The sequence below is a fragment of the Excalfactoria chinensis genome, chromosome 4, assembly GCF_039878825.1.
Source record: "Excalfactoria chinensis isolate bCotChi1 chromosome 4, bCotChi1.hap2, whole genome shotgun sequence".
Classification (NCBI taxonomy): Eukaryota; Metazoa; Chordata; class Aves; order Galliformes; family Phasianidae; genus Excalfactoria; species Excalfactoria chinensis.
This window is the reverse complement of record NC_092828.1, coordinates 26,924,848-26,940,335: the sequence shown is the minus strand read 5'-3', so window position 1 is coordinate 26,940,335 and position 15,488 is coordinate 26,924,848. Positions and strand designations below refer to the sequence as shown.

The 15,488-nt window shown below is 41.5% G+C and overlaps 1 protein-coding gene across 1 annotated transcript in view; it reads right to left on the bottom strand.

The window, feature by feature from the left end:
• ZDHHC2 (zDHHC palmitoyltransferase 2) overlaps positions 1 to 14,965 on the bottom strand; it is a 30,774-nt gene extending 15,809 nt beyond the window's left edge. The window contains exons 1-3 of the mRNA XM_072335849.1: positions 14,750 to 14,965; positions 4,219 to 4,245; positions 1,457 to 1,551 (exon numbers count right to left, since the gene is read on the bottom strand). Coding sequence (XP_072191950.1) covers positions 1,457 to 1,551; positions 4,219 to 4,245; positions 14,750 to 14,924 — 297 coding nt within the window. The 5' untranslated portion in view covers positions 14,925 to 14,965. The remainder of the gene's footprint in view (positions 1 to 1,456; positions 1,552 to 4,218; positions 4,246 to 14,749) is intronic.
• Between the last annotated feature and the right edge of the window lie 523 nt (positions 14,966 to 15,488).

Here is a 15,488-nt window from a genome sequence, read left to right as displayed (position 1 = left end):
AAATGTTGCCCAGTGGGTTAGCAAAAAGACATGGAACAACATGAGATGTCACTTTGTCAGCAACACTGTATAAATTGAAAGAACACAAAAACATCACACATTGCTTTCAATTACCTAGCTTCACTACTTTTAATATGCTGTTTGAAGTGCTTGAGTAGCATTCTGTGGTGGCTTTCAAATATCAGCATCATTACTGAGGATTTGTTATGATGTTCTGGAAGTCTTTATGTGACATCAGACCAGTGACTTGAAAAGCATTCTGATTTATCACTACAGTTACCACATACATGCACATATTTTGTGACATAATTACTAAATGAAATTAAAGTTATTTCCCTGCTCTCTGCTCCAAGATGTAGTAAAGACTGCAGTGTGAAATTCAAGACATCACTTGCTTTGAATCATCTACTTGACTTCACAACTATGTCTGTTTTTAGTGAATGAAAATTATTCAGAGAATAACTTCTGCAAAAAGAACCGTAAAAATCACAAGCTGCTTATATCATATTGGCATGATAGCTATAGAAGATAAAGAGTCCATCCCAAGAGAAGTATTGGGTTTGTGGGAATTTCAAACTCCGAACAACCATAAGATGCTTCCTCTTGGCTGAGAGGTTCTGTGGCACCTCCTGAGGAAACTGAGGTGGCTGCATTGAGGCAGGATGGAAGACGTCAAATGTTTGTTTTGGTTGTACCAAGCTGCACGGGGAATAACTTCATTAAGACTATCAAGATTTTATCATTATTATTATTTAGGTAAAAATCAACTACACAGAGCTAAAAGAAACTGCCTTGAGGATATATGACTTTGAACATAATTGTATCTTAATGTTCTTCAAGACAATTAGATCTTTCTCACTGAACACTTCTGTACCAGCTGGACTTTGATTTGGGGGTATCAACCTTAGAATTTCTTCCATGCAGACCTTTCTATACTTCTCGCCTCTTGCTTCATCAGCCCTGGCTTCCCACCACCAGCTTACTAGACTGGGCACTCATGCAACAATCAAATTCCTTCATTTCCAAGCAGATGTGGTAGTAGTTTGCATTTAGGGGACGACCGACAAATGCTGACAGGCAACTCAAAACGTGTCTTAAGCACACAGGAATGATTTTTTTCCTCCACATAAAATACATAGCCCTGTAGAGATTTAAGCTGCTAGTTCAAATAACACATTTTTTAACATTTTTTTTTTTAACTGAAGGATTTTTTCTTCTTCTTCTTAATATAATAAATACTATCTCATTTTAAAAATTAATTCAAATATCTTTAACATTTGGAGGTGTCTTTTTATTTTTATTTGTTATGATGCTGTTTGCAATCTGACTTATTCCTGACAAGCTGTAATTACTGTCATGAAAAACCACATGAGATCAGAGACTTAAGTTATTCAAATACTACAAAATCAGTTACTAGACTAAGCTATTTCAGAAATGAGAGTTAAGTTTATCTTACTTCTTTTGAAGGATTCATTGGTAGAGTAAAGATTGTTTTCCAATATGACCAGACGAACAGCATGAAAAATATGTGGTAAGCGACCAGGCACACAACTAAAATCAAAAAGGAACAGAATTAATACCAACAGACCAGTGATATTTTAGTATTTGCAGACAGATACGATACATACCACAGGTATTTGCTTTAACGGATGTAAATACAGAGGCTCTGCAAAAGCTCTGCAACAGAAATACTGCACTGCAACTTTATGTGAGATGAATACAGACTGTGGGGAAAGGCATTATGCAGGCTACATGTATTTCAAAAGTTTGATGGGAGCTGTTAACAGCCTAGTACAAAGCAAGCACTCTCTCTTTACACACTGGTTAAATCCCACTTAATTAACTCAGGTCTGCACTCTGTTTCATAAACCACGTGGTAATTATAGATACCTAAACAAGAAGGTGTTATAATATCTAAACAACTGGATTGAGTGGAGACTTAGTGTGAATATGATACCTGAATAGTAACCAAAACTGGTCAATATGTTTTGCTAGATTTTTTTTAGATTCAGTCTTCTACAAACAGCCATGCTGCCCTTCCAGGTTCTTTAATTTAAAGTGCTCACTACTTTATATTATTCTCAGCATGTGATGTATTCAAGGATTTACTTAAAACAAACAAACAACAACAACCAAACCAAAAAACCCCCACAGAAGCCAGGCAACATTTACCATGCTGTTCTGTTTTATAAGAACAGAGAATGTAACGTTCACTCAAAGAACCTGCCATGGACAGGTATGTTTCTGCTCAAAAGCTCTCACTGTTCAAAAGGCTCTATGTACCAGTCATTCTGCACATTACTACAGGAAGTCACCAGCAATGCCATCAATTCACTACAGTGAATGCTAAATCCAAAACATGTGTTCTCTGATTTACTTGCCCCAGTTTACAAAGAAGAACATTTTCTTCAGTTCTTCTTCCTTGGGTACAGCACTTGCAATTAAGGGCCAGTCAGGACCATAGCAGTGCAATATACTTCCCCACTGTACAGATGAACTCGGATTATACAGAACACAGAGTTACATGGATTCTACAGCTGCCACATTATTCATGCAGCTGCTGTAAACTCCTAAGGTCCTCATATGACATCATAAAGGGAAACCTGTGCACTTTCACTACAATCTGAAATATGGTCCCCAGATTTGTAGCCTACATATGTATGGCTATTCAGCATTAGAGAATTTTCCATAATGCATATGTGATGCTGTACATAACTGAAGAAAAAGCAGTGCTGAATGCTCTACTAGTAGTTTACCTCCAGAATACTCTTGAATATATATTTTTGGTACCAATGTTTTATAATTCAAAAGAAGTGGCAACATGGTAAATATTTATTCTCATTCACTAGACAGTTACAAAAATAAGAAACAAAAGCCAACAAAATCTGAAGAGCAACACTGCACAGTGCCATATGTCCTACCTATAAAAAGAAAAAAAAATCTCATCAGCATAAGTAAAGAATAAATCTGGAACCCGCAACAACTACAACATCGCAGATTACACTAAGTAACTATTTCACTACCGTACAAACATCTGTCAGAAACAGGCCATATTTTTAGCAGAACTTTTAAAATCAATTCTAAACCCCCCTGGATTCTCTCAATTGAAATCAGTATTATTTAAAACAGCATATTCATGGTATAAATTGAGGGCAATGCAGGGCATTCTATCAGTCTGGTACACCGTGCATTTACTAATCTTTGTCTGTACTTCATTGTTGCAAGAATGATAACTGCGATTAGTATCTTTTTCATACATATGAATTAAAAATAGCCTAAAGACATTATTCCCTTTAATGTCTGCACAAGACCCAAGCACCTCAGATCTCCAGTACAGCTGAGATCCTGATCCATCACTTTTCCCAGTTCACTCAGCAACCATTTTCCCCACACTGCAACGGAGCTTAGTCTAACCCACTGCTACTACAGCACTCAGGCAGAAATACTTCCATTTTACACTCTTCCTTTAAAACAAGCAAACAAACAACAACAGCTACAACAAAACGATAAAACAAACAAAAAAAGGGAACATTGTACCTCTCACATGAAGATAGCCCACTTAAAAATAGCTCATGTTGCCTGGAAGGTTACAACACTATAATACAGAGCAATCCACACCTGCCCAGCTCTCACTTCAGAAAACACTACAGGCCCAGTGAAATTTTTCCCAAGGTTTTGAGCTGCTAAAAATAATTATTTACTTACATTTAAATTAATGTTTAAATTTAATGTTTTCTAAAGTCTTTTTCTGACAATTCTAACTTGCTTCACAAGCAAGACCTAATAACACACAGGCCTTTGGTTTTTCTGGTAAGGAGCAGCAAGAAGCTGGAGCTGTCGCAAAGTCTGCAGGTGCTGAAGTTTGTGGGTACGTGCTTGTAAAACCACACATAAAGAAGATCACTAATAGGAAAAAAAAGTGTTTCAAGCAAATATTTCTTTACTAGCAAAAGCCTGTACTAAGTGAGGGAGTCTCAAATGACTTAGCCTGCTGGAGCTACACAAGTGTAAGCAGCATACCATGTACCTCATAGCCCTATTCCCCTCCTCTACAGGCTCTACAGGCAGTAGCAGAATAGCAAAGGGAGCTGAGGAACATAAAAAATAAATAGAAAAACTCATTTAAAGCTGACTAGATGTGCATCTCAATTTATTGGAAAACTATTATATTACCCTAATATATGAGTTCCACTTATAAACAGCTAACAAAAATCTTACCTTTTTCTCCAATGTTTGTCATTGTTACTGAAAATAAGAAAGAAAGAGTAGAAATTATGTTTAAATAGCAAATGACATAACTTGTTTTTCAGCTGAAAAGGAAAGAATCATCATCAAATGATACAGCTTAAGACAGTGTACTATCACACTTTTACAGGGCAATTGTATACATTTATCAAAAATATGGGTAAATAGCTAATACCAAATTTAATTAGTTCCATAGAACCTCCTTTTATCCAAAGCTGTCTAAGTTTAGCCCAAGAGAAGCCATCTCTGAAGAGCAGTTATTTCCTTAGCTGTTGTTTGTCAAGTTATGTTTTATGGTCTTTTTGATGTTCATTACTTATATAAGTTCTTTTTTTGAGGATGAGGTTTCAGACTCCAAAACTGGTTTTGTCAGCGATACCTCAGATCTCCAAGGCAAAAATCAAAATAGACCACAATCAGTATGCTGCCCCCAGCTTTGAGCCCACCAAAACAAACAAGCTGCAAGACCAGGGAACAGCCTCCTGGTTGGTAGGGCTGGATCTCTTCTCCTCTGAGCTGAGATTGCATGACTGGCACTTGGCACTTCAGCACTGGGAAAGTATGGCTCTGGGAGGACCCAACCCTCCCTTTAGGGAGGCATCAAGGAGATGGAGCTGGGCTAATGTAATAGTGTTTGGTTAAGGACAAGAAATACTGGCCATACATTAAAATGAGAGGATTAGACTTGATGCAAGGAAAAGCTTTCCCATCATGAGAACAGTTAACTGGTAAAGCAAGTTGGCCAGAGATGCAGCGCATTCTCCATGTTTGGAGACTGGATATAAACTTTAACAACCCTAGCTTGATCTCACATTTAACCCTGCTTTGACAGGGGGTTTGGACTAGATGGGCTAAATTATTCCAGAGCTATTAAAATGGGTATTTGACTATACATCTACTAAAACAAGCACCTACCTAACCTGAGTGAAAAAAGTAAATAACCATGTTTATAGAGTTCCTTCAGAAGTCAGAAAGGCACTGCAGAAGTTGTGAATTATAAAGAAAATGCTAGTTTGTCCACAACCTTCTAACTTTGCTTAATTGACAGCACAGACTGATAAACTAGATATCAATCCAGATAGCTGCTAGAAAGAAGCTGAGGGAACCTACACACATGACTCTAAGAAGCAGAAATGATGGAGGATGAGAACGTACAAAAACTGCTAAAATTTTAAGTAAATAATTGTCCACAAGAAGTAACTGAAAGGTGTCTTTAGAGCTAATACATTAATTAAAGAGCACTGGAGCTCTCAAATTAAGGCAGAAAGCCAGTTCACAAATGTGGATTTTCTTCCTCTACTTGGTGAGGATTCTGAACACCTTCATAACCAGACCATCACAGTTTGTAATGGAAATTTTGCTAGTCTTCTCAGAATAACTACTCCTTGCCAGCATAAAAAGCCTGAGCCAGGCATGCAGTGCAGAAGCTATAGTTTCAAACTAAAGTTAATTCAACCAACCTCTGTATTATTTTTCCTCCTAACAAGGGAATGGCTTAGAGCACTGTTAACACTGCTTGTCACCACCTTTTCCCCCATTAGGCAATAGATTTTATCCAAAGTTAAGTTGAGACTTATTTTCTGAGCACTGAATTAACATCAGACAAGCACATTCTCTTCATCAGCACATCCTCATCCTTAAAGTAGCACAGCTGATGGCAACCAATTACAATTATTGATTAAGGACAGAGAGACTTTGAATGCTGATGGTCCATCTGCCAACAATAAAAACTCTCTGCATGTATGCAAGTAAGGGACCATCTCATCTGACAAATCCAAATTTAGTAATTTCTTTCTCACTGCAAGCCTACAGCTTTTCAAAATTTCTGTACACCTCCCAGATTAAATACACTCTTCAGAGTCTGCATCTGCTCAGTGGAACATCTTTTCAGCTTCTGCAGTATCTAGCCTGGAAGCCAAGTACTTCTGACAGCTGCTGCAAATAACAGAGACTAAAACATTAAGTGCCCACAGGTGACTGAGAACCAGCTTTTTGAACACATCACTATCCTCTCTTTGACCCACTGCTAAAGCTCAGAGTTATCCTATGCACTCCTGAGTTGCCTCCATAGTGCAAGATCAAAGTAGAAGGGTCAGCTCTAGAGAGCAGTCACTATCTTCCACCTCACTAATCTTTATCTCCACTAACATCACAATAGCTGTTTACAAGGGGCCTGACTTCATGGTTGTGCAAACATCTCCTCTGACAGTGATGCAGAGGAATATGCGAGATATCCAACAACCTGCAGCTTCTCACAGAGCAGACTATTACTCCTCTGTTTGCATCTTCTTAAATCACCTTTGAGAAACGCTCCCTGAAGGAAGCATAAAGTCATGAGAAAGTAATGAACAGGTATCTGCAGTAACACAGGATCAGGGATGAAATAAGATTTGCTATAATTCTCTTTTCCCCCCACATATGAGGGAATTAACCATCAGAAAAATGAACAGCCCTTACAAATCAAACTTCTCTTTAAATCTCTTGTGAAAAACTATTCTGATAGAATGACTGCAATACAAAAATCATCTTAGGTTAACTACAAGATGTTCATAATTCTAAAAATCATGTTATTTATGTGCATGGAACAATCATTTCCTAACCAAAAAAAACTGACTAATTTTCAAATTGAACAAAGAAATTTTTGTTATTTTCCCCACCTTCTAAGTAGAACCTTTGATGTATTCATTAAAAAAATCATTCACTATTTTTTCAGTAGATACAGTGATCTGGCTTTGCAATATTATTCAACAGTATTTGATTATATAGTCTTTTATGAATCGTTTATGCTACACTTTCCGGTGGTTTCCTCACATCTCTCTTCCTAGAGGTTATACTCACTGCTGGTAGTGCACAAAAAAGTAGGTCAGACCATGTATGGTCATTAATAAATATGAGCTTAACTGCTGCACATTCACTTAGTGGTAGTCAAATAGCGTAGAAATAATAAGCGTAGAAATAATAAGCATAGAAAGTACCTACATCTGCAATGACCAAAAATAAGCACCAAGGACACGCCAAGCCCAATTGTGAAGCAATTTTTACAATTTTGGAGGAAGCAGGATAAAATCCTTTGAAATAGAAGTCGTATGGCAGTTTCCATATTTTCAGAGCCAGAGGTAATTGTAAACTCATGACCTGTCTTCAAGTAGTCAGTAAAAAGTTACAGCTCCGCTCATCTGCGATACTGCAGGGCCAGCCTCATTAGCAATTAGCCTTCAGCTGCTATGCTGCCAGGATGCCATTTACGGTTCAGTACCAGCAGACTATCACATAATTAGAGCCTCTCTGTTTCATTACACAGCTCACAAACGGTGCTCATCAGCATCAGGGAGCAGACTGGAATATACGTGGGATGTTGGCCAAAGTAGATGCCAACTTCTAGCACCAGAAGCCTTGTTTCTTGCATGCCATCCTCCAAGACTCATCACACTCAGTCGTCTACACTGCTGAATGCATTGTCTGCGCTTGCAAAAAAGTAACAGTGGACTCAAGACAGAATGTTACGTCACAGAATATAGATGGCAAATTTAAAAAAAATAAAATAAAAATAAAAATGAGGAAAACAATCAGGATGGAGAGAACTCAGAAAAGCCTGAAGAATTCATCCCCTGTTAGCTGAGAAAGGTTTTCAAACATTAGGAATGCTGCTATGATAGCCAAGTTATCTCAAAACTGCCTAGTATATCGCCTTAATCAAAGAACCACGGTCTGGTTGAGTTTGGAGTGGACCTCAGAGACCCTCTCCTTCAGCCGAGACATTCAGAGCAGGGTGCCCAGGCCCATATCCAGGGGCTCTGGCATCCTCACTTTTTTTTTTTAACAACCAAATTACCAAATTAGTTTGCTATGAAGAAGATACCACATTGCTGGGCACAGAGACCTGCTGTTTGTCACAACACAGCCTTAGTGAGCTTGCTTCCACAGGACTGAAGATACCCGGGGAGTAGCTCAGCCTCAGGACTTCAGGCAAAGAGCAGGCTGGGATGAGATGGAAAATGATCAGCAAAACGGCCTATGACCAGCTGAAGCAGGTCCAGTCACACAACAGTAAGACAGTGACAAAGGCTGCTAGATTCTACAAATTGTTTGTAAAAGGTTAACCCATGCGTGCTTCCTTCGACTCTGCCAGCTTACTCTGCAGTGAGTCAGGCCTTAACACAGCATTAGGACTAGACTTTTCATCTCTTAAAACACAAATCATTTTCTCTAGAAATCTTTTATTCTCACTCATGGGAAAATTGAGTATCCATCTTCAGGTAGCTACACACAGGGAAAGACATCTTGCTAAGACAAAGCCCAGAAGATCTTGGAAAATAAAAACTAATGTTAAAAAAAACAAAACAAAACAAAAGCATCAGTTTTTCAGCATTAAATCTACCTGGGTTTCTAGGCCCCAAATCAAAGTTCCTGACCAGTGAATGTAATGGATTAAAATAAACAAACAAATTGAAGAAAGCAATGAATGAATCTTTAAGTTTAAAAGTCTTGCTTCCACATCTGATATACATCTTTAACGTATTTAAAACATTGGAATGGGAATATGAGACAGGTTTCAATCTGAGACTCCGCAGCCACACCTACAAATAGTTGTTTCTCTCAAACTTTTATATAATTTAATGCCCTGGACCTGACTCACAAAACTGAGCACGTGTTTTATCTTTATAGCACATCTGAAGCAGTAAAACACTGGTCTATAGATGCAGTTTAACTCTCATAAAAATGTTTTACTGTTGTGACAGATATTCTATCCTTGTCTGAAAAAAATAAAAAAATCAGTGCCAGTAATGCAAACTACCACTCTTCTAGACAGAGCAGTGAACTGCATTGATTCAGACTGACAAGAGGGGGAAGACTCAGCCACCAGTGCTTCATTAAAGGACAAAAGCAACAGAACAGTTCTTGGGAGATTTAAGGTCAGCTTAAGCAGTCCTTAGTAATCTGCACATTTGGATTTGGCAGTATTTGCGAATGTGTTGGTAGATTCATTTTAACCCCTAGCACTGCGCCCATCAAACTACATCAATGCTCTCTACTAGGTTGGCAGCTGCTATTTGACAGTCTCTTAGGAAGGGTCAACAAAAACATTATCACAGTATCACAGTATTGTGCGAGTTGGAAGGGACCTTAGAGATCATCGAGTCCAGCTCCCAGGACATTGCTTGCAAACTGAGTATGTTGCAGAACAGACCTCATCTTTCCCCTCTACAGACTTCTTATTTACTTTCTAAGCCACATAGAATACCTGAAGACTACTAAGGAATTAGTATGATCAGATTTATTTATTTTTTTATAGCAGGGAAAGAATACACACATACCAGTGAATACATCTGCACAACGTGCTGTGTCAAACAGTGTTACATCTTTAACCAAAGACACAACCCTATCTGATAACTAGATCTCCATCACAGTCCTAAGATTTTCAATTTATAGCCACGGTTTAACCTTTAAGGCACAAAAACTAGAGGTAGTACAGCAGGCACTACAGGTGATGAAATATCAGTCTTAACTAATGCAGACTTCAACTTGATTTCAGAAGTGGAATTTATCAAATTAAAGATGAAAAACACATGGGAAGCGTGCTGGCTGAAATCCAGGAGCCAATTTTACTTCAGCTGCGAGTTTTTAAACTTTCCTCAAAGTAACCACAGATCTCAGGAGAGAAAAAAACAACAAAAAGTGGTGTTTGCAAAACACAGTATAAATATACAATGTGCTTTGACCAAAATCCTCTGCTACCTTAGCAGCAAATGTTCAGATGGGGTATTTGTCAACAATCAACCACATTACAACTTCCATGTATTTCTACAGCAAAGCGTAAGCAGTAGATGATTGCAAGACTTGAGCAGTAAGTACCACAAATCCTTTGATCTGTTTGGAGAACATATGGAGCAAAGAGCTCAAATCCAGCTGACTAAGTCTTGGGCCCCCAATTTTTTCCTTTCTTTTTGCTGCTCCTGATCTGCTGATGACACCATGCCATGCCTCTAGGGCACACATTAATTCTGCCTCTAAATTGTCAAATTAAGAAGCTTTTTATCCCACCATAATTCCATTCCACTGACACTGCATTCAGTCAGAAACCTCCATTCAGCACTAACCAGCCTGGTCCTCCATCCATTTCCTGACCACTGACATCTTTAGCAGCTGGGCTCGATATCTGTTTCGTACTGCAGGTTGAGGTTGAGCAGAGCATAGTTTCACATTCAGATCCAAAATACTAGGTTGAAGTTTATGAGCTCTCCTGACTGGATTGCTAACATCCTGTTGCCTCTCCCTTCAGCCCTGATGAAGTCACTTACACTTCTCCAAATCAGCCAAACCATTAGCCAGGTGGGAATACTTCTTCCCCCTTCCTTCACTGAAGTCATTAAATAAAAAAGCGTACTGCTCATTTCTATGCTCCATGGCACATGGGTTTACCTCCGTTAGTTACAAATTCAGACTGTATTTCAAGACAAGATTCCCTGACCAAGAGCATTACCCTTCAGATTAAAATCAATAACACGTAGAAATGGATCAAAGCAGGATACATGAAACCAACATGTGTGCAACTTGACAACCATTTCATTGGCACAATTGCAGTGACAGATGTTTTTGATGACAATATTCCACATTTTCCTTCTTATGCATAACTTCAAATCACAACCCGTAGGGAAAAGAATATCTCTTTATCCGACACCAACAGGAACATCTCTGACAAACAACTGTCAGAAGCAGTATAACTATAGGCTCTGCCTCACCCAAAGCACAGAGTGGATAACTGCTCAAAGCCCCTCATAGTTCTACTAATGGGAGTTAGAGATGCACTAAAGGAGAAAGACATGGGAAAAATTATTCTCTTTGCATAGGCTGAACTTACTGGATCCAAAATGCACTTTCTGAGCGTGGACATATGGATAAAGAAGATGGGGGAAGACTAAACTTGCAGTTCATGCTGTTTTTCCAGGTAACTTATGTTGATATTTCACTGGCTTCGCTATCAAAACTGAGTGTACTATTTGTACATAGCCTGTAATTTCTCTTTTTTACAGCTCATCACTCTTTATGAAAATTTGAAAGGCTTGCAAACAGAGAAGATAAAAGCAATGAAAATAAATATGTTTAAAAATCTCTTTAGTTTTATATTTATGCATGCCCAGATGTGCACAGAAAAATGGCAGGAGTTAGAAAAGGGTGAGATATCACCAGGTACTTCATATGTATTGTAACCAAGCACCATTTTGAATTCACTTTATCTCTAGGTGTGAGAATCTGTGAGGATATTCTTATGGAACGAAATAGTTTGACAAGTTGTGGCATCTCACACAAAACTTCATCTGATTAAACCAAAGGCTACAAATTAATCAGAGGCAATAAGCTCAACAAATCCTGGATTAAAACCTACCCTCTACAGCATGCAGACTTTTCCAGTACATAGATAAGGGTGGTTTCAAGCTACTGAAAGTCTGTAAGTATCTTCTCATTCCTAAAAATAAGCAGTCATTTCAACACTTGAATTTCTCATCTCTTTCTTCAGAACTGCATACTACTGATGCATGCATCCACTACCTTGGAAAAATAATATTACCCTGCATAGTTGTATGCAGTGCCATGATTCATCATGTTGACGTGGCTTTTCAGCTGAGACATTTGCCTTGTATTTTCTTGATTCTGAAAATGGCATTGATGATCTGGAAAATGTAACATTCATCTCCAGGACTCACACATAGATACACCTCACTCCTACATGGAGAAATTGCTCAAAGATATCAACTGACCATTACATCAAAACAAAAACAAAGCAAAAAGAAAGTCTCATTTTACTTAAGTGTAATGCTGGTCCTAGAAACAGGTCTATCTATGCTATTCAGGAAAAATTAGAGACTGCTGTAAAGAAAGAAAGTTTCCAGTACAATGCATGTTTCCTTCCACACACATCAGTGTTCTGTCCAGCCCTTCAGTGATGACTTCACATCCTGCTCCAAAGTGACGCACAGAGACACAGTAAGCAGCAGTATTGTCCTTTAAGCCTGTAAGGAATAGCATTTCTCACATACTGTATTACAGATCCTTTGAAAATAAACTTATTTTGCTTTTAACCCACTTCCAGCTTTGCAACTACTAAAAACAGACTCAGCAGTGTGTAATTCTTGTACCCCATGGCTAGCAGGAGAGGATAAATACTTGCTAGCGTTCAGGAAATTTCTCCTTTATCTTAAAGGTAAAATCATGGTAACATAACAGGTCAAAGTTCTCAATTCCCTTCTTCCCCACCATGATTTCTAAAGCTGTATCATTACTCCCCACTCCTGTCCCCCCACCCACTTCTAAAACATTATTCAATGCTGTTAACTATCATCCCTAGCAGTCTTAAGGATGAAAAGAAATATCTTAAGGAACTTTTTTTGTTTTCCCTTTTAAAATGTAAACGTTTTCCTTCAATACAGACAAACCTGCAAAAACATCCAAACCACTCAATGAAACTCTCATCACTAAAAGCTCAAAGAAACCACTGACACGTGCAGTGCTGCTTGCTGAGACCTGCTGCACAATGGTTGATGCTGTCTGCTGTACATTGTGTCGTTGTTTGCAGCGGGGACAGCAAGTCACAATCAAATCAGCATTACACACATCCCCTGAGTCGGCAGCGCTGCAGGAACAGAGGATGAGTGGAACAGACAGGCTGGCTTCAAAGGCCTGAAATGCTTACAGTCCTCTCCTGCTGCTGGCTTTCGTTCTCAGAGCTGTTAGCTATTCCGTCTGTTGTTTACACTAAATATTCATTAGTGAGACAAGACACAAGTTTGTTTTGTCTTAATATGCCAAAAATGAGGAAAAACATCCAAATACTGATAGGAGATGGAATTAGCGCTAGTCGCAGGCAACTGCTATGCTGAATTCCAACACTGGTAAGACAGAAGAAATGGACAGGAAAGATATAGAAAGAAAACTTAAAGAAATGCCTTTGCCCATAGAAAGGATTTCTGTGCTCCCAGCTTTCCTCATTAGAGTCCCTCTCCCTTCCTTCCCATCTGAAGCCTTTTGCTCTGAGGGGTTAAGAACTTGCATACGATAGCTCACAGTAAGTTTTAAGCCAAGTCTACTGTCTAAGCATCAGTGACAGTTGTGCACTGGGGTAGTTGTTGACTATAGGGTCACTGCCTCCTGATGCATCCAACCCTCCTGCTGCCACCTGACAGCCCCACAGCCAGGGGCAGGACAACACTTCCTCACACTACAGTGGGCCCTTTGCTCCTCTTGTCAGGATGCAGTACTCAAATCCCAGTCCTTAGCTGAAGAGCTTAAAGAACTTAAAAGAGCTGCTGCTTAAAACTAACACAGTATTTTAGTACATTCTGGAACAGGCAGCACAGGGAGGTGGTGGAGTCACTGTCCCCTGGAAGCGTTCAAGAAACGTGGAGATGTGGCACGGAGGGACATGATGAGTGCACATAGGATGAAGGGCTGATAGTTGGACTGGATGATCTTATCGGCCTTTCCAACCTTAATGAATCTATGAAATGTGAATGTTGTTGCTAGTGGGGGGAAAAAGCTATAAGAAGCTCAACCTCAATGCAGCAAGTGCCGATGCTTTTCACTCAAAGAGAGGTGCTAGGCCTAGAAAATATTGCTGGTGCAATGCCCCAGCTGTGCAGCCAAGCACCTGTACAACATGAGCCCTCTCATCAAATTCTTCCAAAAACAGCAATAATACATATATGTGTGCCAAATTAGTTACCAGACTGCTGAGATTTTTAACACAAACAGCTGAAGTCCAGCAAAGTTATACAGCCATACAAAAGCATGGAGCTTGACCAGAGCACTCCCCTTCACCCTCATTTACTGAGCTGTTGCCAAGCAGATGGACAGTCCCTGAACCTCACCTCCAACATCAGAGTGAAGGGGAAGCAACAGATGATTTGCTTTCGTTTGTGCCATGGAACACTTACAGGAAAATCGTGAAGCATCTGAACATCATGACACATCTAAAATGTAAAGACTGTATCCTTCAAGATGCGCTCCAGCCAGAACTGAAGTCGGCTCGGGGAGCCGAGCTAGCTGAATGTACATCAGACCCTCCTGGTTCGCCTGCCCTGACCCGACCAGCTCCCAGCAGTGCGCGGTAGGCACAGTCCGAGCTGCCGCGGAGCGCCGAGCCGCAGCCGGGTGACTCCTGAGGGCACGGCAGCGGCCGGCGTCACGTCCCCGCCGGGAGCCGTGGCAGCTCCTGGAGAGCCGACCTGCGGCAAGAGGAGCCCCGCCGCCCCAAACCTTCTGCCCGCACCTCCCCGGGAACTCTCCGGTACCTGTCCGTGCCGGCCGGCAGGATTCCCTGCTCCTGCACGCAGCTGTGCAACGAAGGGGAGCGCAAACTGTGCTCGTGCCGCCTGCACAAGCTGCAGCTCCGGCAGCGGGCGTGGCGGCGGAGCGGACAAACAACGGGCAGCGGCCCCCGACCCGCCCGTCCCGTGAAGCCCTCCGCCTCCCCCTCCTCCCCTTCACCTCCCTGCCCGGCGACACTCACGCAGGCAAAGCTGGGTGACATAGGCGTAGTAGGACCAGCAGAGGATGCTGGAGATGAAGAGCACGGGCACCCAGTAGAGCAGCCGCTGGCAGCGCCGCCTCACGCCGCCCCAGCCGCCCGTCGCCCCGGCTGCAGGCGCGGAGGGCGCCGCCGCCGCCATCTTCCCGCACCGCATCCCGGCCGCGCACTCCGCGGCCCGCGGCCCGGCCGCACATCCCCGCCCCACCGGGTCCCTCCTTCCACGCTCCTCCCCCTCGTGGGGCGGCCCTGCCCGCCCATCGCCATCGCCACCGGGACGGGCTGGGGGCGCAGCCTTGGCCGGTGCCTCAGGTGCTGGGCTAGGGCAGAAGCGCCGCAAGGCTTGGGGCAGGCGGTGGATCCAGTCGTTCTTTATGGTGGCATCCACCATCTTTTTGTACCCAGGGCTGGTGATATTTGACCTCCCTCGAGAACGCTTTAAAAACACTTGGACAAGCGTTGCCCGGTTTGCAGGCGGTGTTTCACAGTCAGCCAAAAGCCTCACCCTGATCAGTAATGACTGGTAGGGTTGCGAGGCTGCTGGAGCCCCGGCACCGCGCGGTGCTGGCACGGGATGCTTGGCGGCACGCAGCTGCTGACTCACCCTTCCCAAAGTTACGGGCATCGTCATCAAAACAGCCCTGAGGTCCCAGTAAATCCAGGCTGCCTTACGGGATGCGCGGCCGAATCCTGGCTGTGTGTCAGAAATGCCGGGAAGGGC